At 43.1% G+C, this 15,265-nt stretch overlaps 1 protein-coding gene across 1 annotated transcript; it reads right to left on the reverse strand.

Moving 5' to 3' along the window:
* Nucleotides 1-4,611: 4,611 nt before the first annotated feature.
* sik1 (salt-inducible kinase 1) lies at nt 4,612-15,053 on the reverse strand. The gene is made up of 14 exons (XM_004551350.6): nt 14,745-15,053; nt 14,040-14,235; nt 13,810-13,926; nt 10,911-10,974; nt 10,554-10,715; nt 9,927-10,051; nt 9,706-9,829; nt 9,397-9,617; nt 8,881-9,030; nt 8,679-8,789; nt 8,339-8,564; nt 8,006-8,260; nt 7,686-7,875; nt 4,612-7,571 (listed from the first exon to the last, which is right to left on the reverse strand). Exons 2-14 carry the CDS (start codon nt 14,190-14,192, stop codon nt 7,055-7,057), a joined length of 2,415 nt encoding a protein of 804 aa, XP_004551407.2. The 5' UTR covers nt 14,193-14,235; nt 14,745-15,053; the 3' UTR covers nt 4,612-7,054.
* Nucleotides 15,054-15,265: the final 212 nt, after the last annotated feature.

The raw sequence follows: 15,265 nt of genomic DNA on the forward strand, positions 1-15,265 counted from the left end.
TTGTAGAAACAGAGCTAGCACAAGCAACTAGATGAACTTCAGTGATTTAACATTGTACGATTTTATATTAATCATAGGTGACAATCCTGTATTTTTGGAGAAAATTAAAACTGCCTTTTGTGAGAAATGTAAATAATTTCCAATGTGTGTAAGTTGAAATTATTGTTTTATTTGTTCCCCGATTGCAAAGACTTGGAAAACCAGTTAATAAAAATAAACACTGACTAACTTGTCCTGGACCTCCAGATTATTTTGCATTACGTTAGTTTTGAGTTAGTTAGTCATGAGTTTTTTTCCCCCAGAAGAAATCTGCAGTAGTTTCTTTTCTTTCTCAGTCAACATGTGCGTACTACTACTCAGGCTTATAAAATAAATTCAGCATATTGTTTTAAATTCCCAAAGCTAAGCTTGAAAAGTTTTTTGTTACTGTCTCTTTTTCCTGATTAAAGGCTGAATGATCTGTCCAGCCAACTCTGTTGTGCAGAGTCATGATGAGCACTTCCTGTGTTGTTTATTTACCTTGCACTGAGCTTCCAAGAGTTCCACAGATCCTCTGGTGTTCATGCTTGTCCTGCCAGAGAGCTGAAGTACTGGCAGTGACGCATGTGTACAGTTTCTCGCTCACGTACACATAATCAGGAGTGTGCTAATCTTTCAGCAAGGGGCGAGATCTTAAAGCTTTTACGCTGCCTTCATACCAATATTTCTTTGCTTTTCGTCATGTTCTGGGCTTTTTGTTTACACCAAACATTAAACTTTATAGTTTCTTATGGAGTGTTTTTTGCGACTTTAGTATCATTGACCTTTTGAGTATGAATTTCTCTTTAATAGTCAGAGATAAACTTCCTTCCCTCTTATCAGTAGCTCATCCTTAGAATGGGAAGTTACTTCTCATTTCATTAGTATGATTACACTTTTTCAGTATCATCTCCTTCCCCACCCACAACCGCCCGCCCTGCTGCTTCTACCCATGCAGATTCTTGGAAACCTTTTTGCTCCATGTACTTTGACTTTTGACAGCTGGCTTACTCAAGAAAATGCCTGTGTGTGTGTGTGCATGTGTGTGTTTCTGAGTAAGCAGGAGGTGACATTGGATATGTTCCTTGAAGTGCTTCTCCTACAATTCCTTGTAAATTTCAATCTGATTGTGTGGAAGGTCGCTGCTAAACGTGTCACATAGTATACAAGAGAGGAAAAATGTTTTGTCTTCCTGCCTTTCCGAAACTCCAGGACTGTTTACATCTCAAGATGTGACTGTGGATCAAACAATTAAAAAAATCAAGCCAACAGCAAAGTGCTAGAATCTACAGTTCCTCCCATGGCCTGCTGATACTGGAATCCAAAAGCAAGTAAGATCCCACCATGGTGTTTCAATTGGGTTGAGGTCTGGACTTTGACTAGGCCATTGTGTTCATTGGTGTGTTTGAGGTCATTGTCCTGTTGCATGAACCAGTTTGGCCAAGGTTTGGATGGCAGACAGATGGCCATTCCAGTTTTAATTAAGCCAAAACCAAAGTGCCTGAATCTGCAGTTCCTCTCATGGCCAGTCGATACTGGATCCAAAAGCGAGTAAATCCTCATAGACTCCCTTGTTAACAGGAATTTATGCTACCAAGTTAGTTTTCAGAGATGTTTAGCTCCAATAGAAATAGGATGCACTTTCTTTTTAACATGACTGTATGCAGAGTCAATAATAATGAGTTTGCCCTCCAAAAAGCCAAGTGTGTGTAGCCTGATGGCAGGGCTATTATGTGTAGACAGAGTACAGGTGTCTGTAAATTTAGAACAGAAAAGGAAGTGACAGCAGAATTCACCACAAAGAGGAAGACGAAAAACACCCATCAAAGATCAAAAATGCAACATGAGAGGTGGTTTTCATTATTTTTAACACCAAGTTTCACTTCACTCTAAAGAAGTTATTTGTGTAATATAATTCCTGTCTTCTCCACGTGCAGAGGCTGAACACACCAACCGCAGCCTGAACAAGGGTCACCAACAGCCTGCTGATGATTGTACAAAGCAGCTATGGACTGTAAAACCAGTGCTGGTATCTTTAAACTATCCAACTAGATGACAATAAATACCATTTAGAGACTGGTACTACTATGGTTTTGCCCTCTATGGACAGCTTCCCCCCTTTGTGCCTTTGTTTCACTATACATAACTGAACCTCTATCACCAATATACACATAACATTACAGTCATGGTCATTATTTCATTGTTTCGTTGTTGTTAATATTGTTGTTAACATGTGAATAATTCAAAGGCCATTTAAAACATGTAAAACGTAAGTACTTCCACATTTGGAGTAATATTTTTTTTGTTTTGTATCAGATGACATGCTGACCCAAATTGCAAAAAAGCAGACATGCTGTTCTGCTCAAACCTGCCTATGTGATATGTGATCATATCTCAGGATTCAGCTGTCGACAGCCGCTTAGTCACTGGCAGCTGAGATCCAAGTGCTCTTTACATGACTTGCAAAGAAGAAACACTACCTGGGTGTGTTGGTCGTTGTGATTTCCTTTGTAAACTGTCGAGATTTCCACAGTTCCTGTTTTCACGATCCAATGTCTGTAGACTTTTTCTACAGCTAAACTTAGTGATTATTGGTTGTGACACAGTTTTGGCCCACTCTTCTATCCACAGCTTTTTAAGGTCACGAGTTTTTAGTCAGGTTGAGGTCTGGACTTTGACTGAACCATTGCTCCATCTTGATTTTCTTTTTCAGCCATTCTGTTGCAGATTTTCTGCTGTGTTTGAGGTGCTCACACTCAGCAATAATCAATTGTAATCAATAGCTGATTATCAGCATCTGGCTGCTACTTATCCCTTTAAATCCCACGTAAGCAGTAAGTATTTTTCACAGGACTGCACTCAGTACTGTGGAAGCGTTGTTTTTTCATATGACTTTATGTATTCAGTTTTACTAACATGACATTACATATTGGGACTATTCTATTGACCAATGTGATCGTGCATGTATAAGCATGGAAAAACCCAAGGCATAAACACTTGTCTCTTTGGGGACTGGGAAAATACAGCAGAGAGAAGCATACTGCACCAGAGATGTACTGTTGAGATCAGTGAGGGACAGAGACACACATACACATACACAGGTACATGTAGATAGAAATTCCTTGATTTACCAGCGAGATTATTACTACATCCAGTGATAACAAATCACAATGCAGTACAGCCTGACTCAACACGTGTTGAGGCATTCATCAGACTTTTACTTACTCCTATCGATAAAGAGAAACCTATACAAACAATTTGTTGTAACAGGCTGGTTAAACCTGTTCATCAAGCCCCAAGTGAAGCAGCAAAGAAAACAATAAGTGGTTTTGTTTCACAAACCACCTGTTTCATTCTTTTCAAGCCGGTCGTGTCACTTCCTGGTAAGAGGAATTTGACTCTGGTGAATAAACGGTGCAAAGAAACCCTGTAAGTGCACAATATCAGAGTTAATGTCAAGACTGAGTATGTCTTTGTTTGGATACGACGGAGCCCTGAGATAAAAAAAACACAAAAAAAACGACCTCCAGTGAAGATGACTACCGGTACAATTATATTGTTCTCCAGTTCAGTTGTATTTATTTAACAGCAATTCATCAGAACAGTAATCTCACAGCGAGCTTATATTGTAATGTAAAACTCTTTAATTCCAGTAGCGACAGTGGTGAGGAAGAACTAGTTTTTCAACTGGAAAGACCTCTGACAGCAGCAGTCAGAGGTCGCACGTCATAAATGCTGCAGATGGTCACACAGTTGCTGTGAACATGTTGCAAAAATCTTATTAGACAAAGTCACTTGTGCAGCAGGCAGCAGCTGATGACGGATGTGTTTGTAGCAGCTGGACATCCAGTTCCTTTCAGGCTGAGCCCTCACGAGCAGCTCCCCGACAGTCAAAATGCCAAATGTCCAACCATATGCTACACGTGTAAATGTGAGTGACCCCAGATGGTGTAAATCTGCACATGAAGCGAGCCGCAAATCCACGCATTTCCCCTTTTTCTGTTTTCTTTCTGTCTGGTTTGACTGGACGGGTGGAGGCGGGCAGCAGGCTCTGGCTTCTCTTTTTCAGTTTCGTCGCTTGACTCCCACATAGCCCTTCCTGTCAAACATCAGAGCCCTATCCCGTCTTATGTTTATGAATAATCGACCAGCAGGAGGTTGATCAGGGCCCGATGCAGTCATCGTTGACATCATCGCTGTGCATCACACCATTACGATGGGGTGCTAATGCATCATCATCAGTTAGTGGAAGAGGGTGAAGCATCTTAGTGTCAATGATTCTGTGATTAAGACGTTTGTTTTTCACTTCTAGTTTAGTATATGAATATTGAAATGCTAGAAAGTGAGTGTGCAGCCACTAAATGTTGCTTAATTCCAAGGCAATGCGACAGATCTAGAGACGTTCATTCTCCATCCTGATGGCCTGAAGGTGTTTTCTGAATCTCTGAGAGTTTAACCTCAAAGTTTAAGCTGTAATCTTGAATCAAAGAGATCTAAATAAAAAAATTTGTCATCTACAGAAATGTAAACAGTATAGAGGGGGTTAAAAAACACATCCTGCGGTTTAACAAGAAGTCAGACCACAAAAGAAAATGTTTAGGAAGTGAACTTTATTTAAATAAATAGCCACATAAATAAACAACTTTCTTCAACTAACATTTCTTCTCCTTCCTTCCTCCCTCCTTCTTTTCCTCTTTATAACCTCACACACACACACACACACACACACACACATCCACACGCATGCATCCATACACACAAAGACGTGCTCATGCTCACACAGTCAAGTAACAAATCAGGAAAAAAAAAAAAAAAACATGAAATACTTCTTATCCAAAGTTTATCACAAGGGTAATTTTACAGGTTTGCATCGAAAGTCTTGTGTTTCAAAAGATTTGTGATTTTTTTTCCCATCATGAGAAAAAAACGAAAGAAAAAAAATCAGCAATAAGAAATATGAGTAAAGTGCAAATCTTGCTTGTTTAGATAGCAAGTTCAAAGGTCAAAGAAAATATCAAAGGGGACGTCTGAGGAAATGTCCTGTAATGGAGCCATCGATCGTTTTTTCTTCAATGTGGGGATCAGAGAGGAGGGGCTGGGGGTGGGGCAATCTGACTGCAGTTTGTTCAGGCAAAGGCACAGGTGTTGAAGTGAGTGCAATAAACCGAAGGGGGGGGGGGAGGGGGGGGGGGTCAATATAATTTCAAAAAAGAGCCGGGCTCGAAAAGACACAGCTCTCACCTACAAGATGTTTCACAGACATGAGACAGCTAACTACACTCACATTAATACACATCTGTTACAGCTTTCAAACACCTTAACTCGACTGCCTGCACATGCAATTCAGTGCAGGACATCTGTGTCTATTTCAAGCTACTACTGAGCAACTGAAGAAAGTTCCACTTCCTGCACATTATGGTATTGCTATGTTCTGATTGTTTTCTTCTTCTTCTTCTTTTTTCTTTCTTTCTTTCTTTCTTTTTGTTTTTTTTAGAAAAGTACAAAATAAACACTACCATGGTCCTCATAGTAACAGCTAGAGATACCCACAATACACGTAGCATTAGGATTTGGTGGCAGCGGGAGTTTTTCTTTTCTTTTCTTTTGTCTCACAGCAAAAGGCTAAGGAGATCGTGTGAAATTGGTTCGCTACACCACCACGCTACATCTTGGAGACAGCATTCAAAGAGGAAAGTCAGTAGTGTGTCTTTTGACAGATCCTCTATTTCTTGTGCTGTTGAGTCTTTGGTAAAACCCAAATTCTTCCTTTTGGATCTACAAGCATGCTGTGTGAATAAAAAAAGCAAAAAAACAAAAAAAACAAAACAAAACAGCATTTTGAAATGCCTCGAGCCTCTTCTCTAAGTCACTACAGTATCATAAGAAGTACCTCTTCTAGTCAGCTAGCTAGCACGGCAAGATGAAACACACACACACAAAAAAAAGAAAGACGAACACAAAACCTCAGGCAAGTACACGTGGAGTTTTTGACCATCCTATGTTAAGCCTCATTTCCATTGGTTTCTTTCATGTAAAATATTGCACTGTTCCCACAGTCTTTGTTCCGTACGAAAAACCCTCTTTCTCTGATATTCAACTTGCTCATTAGCGTTTAAAGGTTTTTCTTAACCTTTCCAAATTGTTGCCTGAGGAGGTAGTAATAGCATCTAAAAAGAAAGGTGCTTATCAGACAAAGGAGAGGGAGGGGTATGGATCCACACATGTAGGGTGCTACCAGGCTGACTGATGTACCTGCTGTGCTTTAACTCAACCAGCGAAACACCGTCTTCGCTCAGTTTTGGCTGATGAGGGTGTAGTAGTCTTTTTGCAGCTTGAGGTAAAAGCAGCGTTTTGCGTCACTAAAATTAACAATCTTGCACAGAAAAAACAAACGGGGAAAAAAAAAATCACAGTTTCAGTAAAAATAAAAATCGTCTCCTTCGGTGTGAGTAAGCTTAGGTTACTATACTGCGTGTTCACTGCACTGCTACAGAGAAATGTCTCTTCAGGAAGGTGAACAAAGTGGGGAGACTGAAAATAATATGAATTTTGGTCTTCTGTCCAGGCAAGTGAAAAACACTGAGAGCGCTTACACAAGTGGCAAAAAAAAAAAAAAAACAAACAGGAAAAAATGGAAGAGCGAACTTTCCTGTTAAAAAAAAGATCAAAAAGTAAATCTAGACAGCATAAAAATATGAGAGTGACTCAGCAACGTCAGCTATTCAAGTGAGTCCATCGGAGCCGAGGAGAGTCTGTCAGTCTGTTATTGCTTCTCTGGCTGTTACGAATCGAACACTTCATCCAGAGTTTGGTTTATTGCTTAGTCTTTAGCTTATACGATTAGAAAAAACACATACACACAGCGAACACGTGTGCAGACACATTCTCACGTGTACCCCATAAAGACAAATTCGTCACTTGCGTCTGCTTTTTTTGTTGTTCTTCACTTCTGCTCTCTTTTCTTCTGCGCTCAGCATCAAGTCTTTTTTGGCTCTTCCACCAAGAGAACATTCGCCGGTCTCGCTTGGCCGATGATTTACTTCACCATCACACAGCTGCTGAGCTGCTGCTGCTGCTGCTGCTGTCCAGACATACCCAGCTCCTGCATGTCGAGGTCTGTGCCAGAGACCGAGCCCATCCTCCACATGGCTGATTTGGACAGGATGGGGAAATTGCCTTGTGCTGCAGACTGTTGACGGAGGCCAGTGTGGTGGTTAGGGTGGGGTTGCTGACTGATGTGTAGACGTGCCTCGAGAAGGTAGGCAGCAGAGGCCACGGGGGACAGAGAAGAGGAGTAGCAGGGTGAGGATGAGCAGCCTGTGGCGGAGGTCTCGAGGGTCTGTTGCCAGGGACCCTGCTGCAGACCCACTGAAGCCTGCTGAGCAGGCAGGACGGGTTGAGCAGGGTTGTCAAACATGGAGGAGGAAGCAAACACGGTAGTAGGCGGAGGAGATGGTGACTGTTGGTGTGCCAAGAAGAGCAGGGGCTTCTGTTGAGGTCCTGTCTGAGGGGCTTGGATCTGAGGCTGTGGTTGGTGCTTAATCTGCAGCATTCTGGGAAATGAGATGAGATTTGTTATCAACAGCTCGACTTGGGGTTCAATTGTTTGTAGTTTATGAAATTAACAATCCCATAATGCTTTGTGCTCCTGCAATAATGTGACTCACCTTTGCTGGTGCAGCACCTCCTCCAGCATGCTGCGGTGCTCAGAGAGAGCTGGACCCAGTGACCCCCGGCTACCGCGGTTACAGGAGGGTGATGGGGCAGCCTGCCTCGTCAGACCCTTGATCTTATTCAATCCCAGAAGTCCTTTAGTGCGCGTGTTTTTCCTCAGCTGCTGGCGGAAAGCTTTGAGGCCTGCGTGAAGGCATGGGAAACTGTTATGCAATGCAGCGTTGATCCTACTACATGGTACGTGTGAGAAAACCTGAATACCAGCTTAGGCAGGTGGCATACAGGAAATGATTTCACGATCATGCGTGTGTACCTTGTGTGAGGGAGGTGTCAGAGGCTCTGCGACCCTCCTGGAAGCTGGCAGGGGGCAGGCTGCCCTGGGCCTGGGGCAGGAGGTGGGAAGAGAGAGCCAGGGGAGCTCCAGCAGACAGCAGAGCTCCTCCCTCAGCCCCCGAGGCCCGAAGTGTTGCCACCCCACCTACAGCAGCTTGCAAAGTGGGGGCAGGACTGGAAGAAGACTTCAGGCAGCTGTCAGAGGAGGCACCGTCTGAGGGGCTGACCACGATACCTAAAGAAACAGGAGAGGTCAAGACTCTGCATCGCTATAAGAATGAAGAACATGCGTGCGCATGTATATTATACTAACATGGAGGGTTGCACTGGTGGAAACGGGCGGAGACCTCAGCCAGAGTGTGTCTGCGAGAGGTGGTGGTTGGAGGGAGCAGGGGCCCAAGAGTTTGCGTCGCCTCCTCCTCCTCCAGGTCTCTGGGTCGCACCTCTTCGCTGATGCTTGTCTCCAGCAGGCTGTTGGGTGAAATGGAGCGGTTCCAGAGCAATCTGTTCAGACTGGCCTCCACTGGAAACACTACACGCTGAAAAGGAAGGAGGTTGACTGTTAGCCACTGACTGCTAGCAGGGCAGGGTGCAGCTTTTGCATTTGGTCTATTAATATAGATGCAAGAGAGCGTGCTATTTAAGAAATTTACCTGAAACAATCCAGCTTGGTCACACTCTACCTCTGAGTACACAGGGGGGGTGTTTTTGGTTGGAAGTGAAAACGCTGTTGTTCTAAAACTCTCAGTGGACTCCATGATCACCTAGAAGGAAGCAGAAAGCACAGAGATTATTAAACTTCATGCAAATAAGAATGGAGATTGATAGTCAGCTACATGCAGCTATAGTGCTGACCTCTGGGCTTGTGGAGTCGGAGGTGCTCCTTGGTCTCTGGCTCCATGTTCCACACTGGCGGCTCAGCTGCTGTGCACGATGCTCCCGCACTCGCTCCAGCAGCAGGTAGTAGATGGCAGAGAAGTGGTTGTAGCTGCTGCTCTGCAGAGACTGAAGATAAGGTCAGAAGATTAGTCATTTTGCCATTTTGTTTACTTTCTGTGGCTTGTAATGACAGTTTATAACCAGTGCTCTCTCTTTATAGCTTTCTTTAGCACCTCTTTAAAACTTTTAAGGGAAAGACAAATATAGCTGCATATATCTGCATTTATATATTTGGAGATGACAGAGTGAGAAATCTATATTTAAATACAGAATAAGGTCTTTGAAGGAATACAATGTAGGTTCAACTTAAGAGAGAATGAAAACTTAGCTGCAGCCTACCCGCTGCCTGTAAATCCGTAAACTGAGTATTTTTACTGTGACTGCAATACTTTCATAAAACCACTAAACACATTTTGATTCTTGTTCAGTCACCTCGATAGTCCTCTGACGGTCGATGCCCAGTGTGTTCATGATGCCCAGCACGGGTTCGCTGTAGTCGCCCAGGTTGGAATTGTACTCGGTGAGGGGATGGCTGAGGATCTGGTGGGCAGCTGACGGATCCGCCATCATCCAGCGGTGTTGCTTGATCTGAGCAATGCTGATCCTTTTGGCTGGATCCACCACCAGCATTTTACGGATCAGATTCTCACAGTCTAAAGTACGCAAACAGTGAATGAGTCTCTGTATGTAGTTTACACCGTTTTAGTAATTTGCGGTAACTGTTGTTGGGATAATTTATACCTTGTGACATAAAGAAAGGGATTCTGAATCGTCCCTCGGTGACTCTCTGCCGGAGCGCGGGAAGGCTGGCTCCGTCGAATGGAAGAGAGCCGCAGACGAGGACATAAAGCACGACACCGAGACTCTGCGAAGCAAAGAGCAAAAAGGAGAATGTAATCACGATTATGTAAATGTCATCGCTTCCTCTGTCAGTAATGCCGTATTACATTCCCGGAGCTTACCCAAATATCCAGCTGAGGCCCCTCATACTCCTTCCCTTCAAACACTTCAGGGGCAGCATAAGGCGGGCTGCCACACCATGTAGACAGAGGCTCCCCTGCATTGTAGAAGTTTCCAAATCCAAAGTCTGCACACAGACACAAGTGTAGAACAACTTTTTTTAATCAAACTTGTTTGCTTTCCATTCCAGCTTGAAGCGCTGCAGGCCCTATAGCGCAGATTTAGTACTGTTCATGGTGTGTTACGTAATTTATCATCATGAGATATTCATCAACACTTCAAAGTAAGCTCGGGTTAACATATCTTCTCATACAAAAGACTGACTGTTTTCCTGTTTCTGATAATTTGGCTCTACAGTTTCTTCATGTAAAAGCGTGTGATTGTGTGCTGAGCTCATTTCCTCTGGTTGATGCTTGTCTTAGTAAAATGGGTGAATAATTAACATTTAATTAGCACATAGATGGCACAACAATGATTTAATTAGAATCCCAGAGCACCAAATACGTTCTTCAGGCGTAAACTGAACAGAATACAGAAACAGCAAGTAGGTACAGAAGGACGTTGTTGCATTAAAAACCATTAATACTGCATCTTATCACCAGCCAACACTAAGAATATGATCGACCTACCGGCCAGTTTGATATTCATGTTGGCATCCAGCAACAGGTTCTCAGTTTTTAGGTCACGGTGAACGATGTGGTGCCGATGGCAGTAGTCCACCGCGGCAAGGATCTGCCAGAACTTCTTTCGTGCTTCATCTTCACTCAAGCGGCCATTTGAGGTTAGGTGGTCTGCAGGGAGAGAGGATCCAGACTATCAGGATCAGACTCTTAGGAGGGTCTATTATGAGGTTACTTCCTTTTTCCATGCTTTTATTTTGCCAGTGGCCTTTTAATTGTCATGGAGGGTTAAAATTAACCTCTGTGTTTCTGGGTGTGCTATGTACCTTTGTGAATGCAAATGAAAAGGCTTAAGGCTTCACTCACCAAACATCTCTCCATTCTTTGCATACTCTGTCACAATATACAGCATGTCTTTGGTCTCCATGACCTAAGAGAGAAAAAGAGAAAAAAACAATGAGTGTAACTGTGTCATGGATAACCATATTTCAAAGTTCAAGTTGTTCCCAGTGTTTCATTGTAGCACATTCCAGCATTTATAACCACCACATTCCTCATTTGCAAATGTCTCCATACACATAAAATTAAAAAAACACCAACACCCTGTTTTCCATTATATGCCCTGTTGCATAAGTAAACCGTCAGTGACTTCCCGTGCACATTTTCCTCATGTCTTAAAACCCGTTTACACACGTCAATACAGACCCAAAAAGGAATGCGTAACATTCAGACTCAAACCAGCTGATCCAATGCTTGGGAATGTTTTTCTTGAGGCTGATACCAGCTGGCAGTGGATGCTAGTGTTGAATTTCAAGCTTCCCCCTATCTCTTTATATCTATGAAAACAGAGCGGGGCACATTCACATGGGCTGTTCACATGGTGTATCAGAAACACTCAAAGTGCAATCACTCAGAGCTCAATGCACTTTGTGGGACGGAAAGACGTAATTCCCGGTTCTTTCCTGGAGCTCACACAAGGCCTCCGTTTCCCATGAGAGCCCTCAGGGACAGAGCAGTTGAGCTAAAAAGGTTGCACAACAAAGCAATTATCGTCAGATGACAAAGTCCTGTCTGGATAAAGCTGCTGGCCAACTCCTAAATTGAATGTCACCAAATTCCAGTGAATGGCGGAGCTTAATTCTTTTCAGCCACCGGGTCCTTTAGAAAACCAGACAACGGTGATTCAATACACCAAGGTCCCCAAGCGGGCACAAGTCTTTATCTGCGAGATAGGGCAGCTCCCTGTCACCTTGAGGTGCAGCTGACGTCACTGTTGCGAAGAACAGCCATGGCGCGTCAAGGGCCCCTAGTCACCCCCGAATAAAGATAAACCCTTTAACATCCATATTGGACTCCTCGTTTTCCATAAGGTCAATTTAAGGTTGCTAAAAGCTGCATAATGGGAGCATAAAATTAAAAAAAGAAAAAAAAATCCATGAGATTCCAGTGGAATTTAAAGCGATAAGACGGGCGGTTTATGCAAACAAACAACGAGCGGGAGAGAGACTTCAATGACCTTTCAGTTTAGAGGAATTGTTTTGGTTCCCGTGAGACAAAAACAAAGTGGAAGCAGCAGCTGATTTATCGTGAGGTCTCCCAAAAAACTGCAGGGATACTAGAGGATGTAATCTACAGATCACAAGATGGTCTTATGTCAGTACCCTCCCTTTGTGCAGGAAGGAGAAAGAGGAGGTGACGAGGGTTGCTAACAACCATCTGACTAACATCACCTTGAACAACCCAAGGCCAGGAAGAAATTAACAAGGGACAGAGGACAGACAGCACAGCAGTGATACAACACCACAAACCTACAGATTATCATCTCGCTCTATCACAAAACAAAGACTGTCAGATCAAAAATGGTCTTTTAAATAAAATTGGTTTTTTTTATTATCATTCTATCTTTTAAATTAATGAATTCCATCTCATGTTTTTTCCACATAATCTAACTGAAGTGTTAGGCTTCGTTCATGGTTAATCTGTCTTTACACTCACTTGACGCATCTGAATAATGTATAAAGCATGAATGCCTTTAAACTATTTTGCATATTGGTGTGTGTCAGAAGAGACGATCATGTACTGGGGATTTCAATTTCTATTTTATTTGTGCTTACACATCTTAAGTGATGCATTTTTCTGTCTGCATTATGGTTAATTTGTTGAGTGGTTGGATGTTTCTTTTTCTTTTTAACATATGAAAAATTTTGATATCCTCTTTGAATTGTTTGTACCATCAGTGTGAAGCATTAAAAATGTCTGTGTAGTCTTGTGAGATGAATAGAAGGAGGTTTCTAAATTAAAAAATAAAAAAAATAGTGGACATCTATGATGTTCGATTTCTTTATTACGTTTTTTCTCTTATAGAAATTCCTAGGAATAATATTATCCCCTTGTTTCTGCAGTCTAGACATGATTTCATGGTAAGAGCTGCTCAGCCATTTAAAACCAGATACAAACGAATCCTGAAAAGTAGCAAACAACAGAGAACAAAGCAAAAGGCAGAAAAAAATCCAGAATGAAAAAAAAAGAGAAAGGGCATTGTGTGTCTGTTTGCATGGGTGTGTGTTTGTTGCCAGACGCGTGCCGCGGTGCTTGCGAGGTCAGCTGAGGGGGGAAAAGCGGATTCTTTCGACTAAGTCTTCAATTTGATTAGCAGTAAAGCAGCGCTTTGCTGTGGGGTAGCCTTCACGTGACATGCACACACATTGCAGTGGTTTAAACAGGTGCTAATTAGGCTTAAAGTCCAGACCTGTGGATGTTTTGGTAATTAGTCGCCTGCCTGCTCTGTTTCCCATATCTCTGCCATCACCTCTTCCTTCAAACAACTGAAGAAATCTTAGAAATGCAATGCTCTTAGCAGCGGCTGGTACCGATGACTGTTCTCTCTCTAACAAGCACACATACGCATACAGGGAGGTCAAAGGGGATTGCACTAATGCTGTTCTGCAGTACTTATGACTCAGTATACTCTGAGAATCGGCAAGCTGGTTAAAACCAGGCAACAAATGGTCCTTAAAGGCAGTGCTCTGCAGCGCACCAGTGCTGTTTAAGGGAAAATATTTTTTTCCTCAATTTGCAAAGGCTTCCTTCCACACCAGAGCATTTTACTCAAATGCTCATGCATGCATTTAGACCAGCTCCCTGCAGACCAGCATACAGTCCGGCTACCGTGAGGGCGTAACACAGGTTGAATTACACACGCAGCATTCTGCACTGCACACAACGACATTTCGGAGAGCAGAGAGAGGTTAGCCACAATACACACCTGGTAGAGCTTGATGATATGAGGGTGGTTCAACAGCTTCATTATCTGCACTTCTCTGTAGATCTTTTCGAGGTTGGAAGGATTCAACCTGGTTTTATCGATAATCTTGATTGCCACCTTAAAAATGGGGGGGGAATCGTGGTTAAAAATTGCAAATTTCAAAAGAAAGGCCAGAAAAAAAGCTGCAAGTAGAAATTAATAATATTAACAATGATATTAAAGCAGCTGACCTGTGTTTTAGTGACTTTGTGCCTGGCCAGTTTCACCACTGCAAAGTTCCCTTTCCCCAGGGTCCGGATGATTTCATAGAAGCCGACCTGCAGCGGCCTCCCCTGGGCAGGGCTCGACTGAGCTCCCCGGTTGGTTTCTGTCATGATTACCATGGCGTACCAACAGACTGGGGTTACAGCACTGTGATAAACGAACCTGCAGAGACAGCGGTGCACATTACTCATTTTATTGCATTTGTGTAAAAATTCACTTGCTAGAAGCTTTTGTTCCGCGTGTAACGAGCATTTGGTCCTGACTGTTTGAAAACACAGACGAATTAAAATTATTATATGATCACTTTATCGAAACATTGTTGGTGTAATAAACGAGTTAAGCTGGAAATACGACTACAATCTCGTTACAGGTGTACAAATACGTGTAATATATATAAACAAGCCCGCTGATATTCATTCATTGGGTACAAAGAGATCTACACAAATAGGTTTCACTAACCTATAAGAAAAAGCGACACTTTCACGACCATTAAGAAAAAGAGGCTGAATAATACGTAAAAAAATAGTATATATATACATGTAGAAAACTAAAAAAGAGAGAGAGAGAGAGAGGCAGAGAGAAAGAGACTTTGGCTGAGTTGTAAAATTACCAGTTTTTCTATTAAGTGACAATGAGCCAGTAAAATGTGAGTTATCGAGAGTAATTCTTACCTTACAACGATAATAACCACCTTCTCTCACACTTCAGGCAGCTCTCGGAGGAAACGTCAACCATTCCACAAACAGAGCTCCGGATAAACAACGAGACAAAAAGGAAAAACTGCGGGCAACACGCGCGGGGTAACTTTTTCCTTTGACTTTCTACAACAAGTCTTGAGGCCGGGACCAGGCTGCGGCCGGTGTGTGTGCCTGTAAGCTCCGCCGGAATGCAGAGCTGAGGGCTTCGGCACTCACAGGGGGAACTCCTCCTCCTCCTCCTCCCTCCTCTCCTCGCCACCATAACAAATTGATACCCACCTTATTAACGTCACACCCGCGTCAGAGCTTCGAGCTGGGTGCAAGGCAAGGCCGGACCCGAGCGCAAGGAAAGGGTTGCTGGGCAACCGCGCGGCTCGGGCGCACGGTGACGCGAGTGCTGATGGAGGGGTTGCTTGGAGATGGGGACGGTGACGTCAGTCGTAAAGATGTGTCACCACGTGATGTTTCCCTCTGCCGGGCTCGTAGCTCGCGGG

Source organism: Maylandia zebra, linkage group LG16 (assembly GCF_041146795.1).
Source record: "Maylandia zebra isolate NMK-2024a linkage group LG16, Mzebra_GT3a, whole genome shotgun sequence".
NCBI classification, from domain to species: domain Eukaryota; kingdom Metazoa; phylum Chordata; class Actinopteri; order Cichliformes; family Cichlidae; genus Maylandia; species Maylandia zebra.

Coding starts and splice junctions, on each gene's coding strand:
- sik1 (XM_004551350.6), bottom strand. CDS start 14,192: ATGGTAATCATGACAGAAACCAACCGGGGAGCTCAGTCGAGCCCTGCC. Junction 13,927..14,039: donor ACAAAGTCACTAAAACACAG/GTCAGCTGCTTT, acceptor CCCATTTTTAAG/GTGGCAATCAAGATTATCGA. Junction 7,572..7,685: donor GAGGTGCTGCACCAGCAAAG/GTGAGTCACATT, acceptor CTCATTTCCCAG/AATGCTGCAGATTAAGCACC.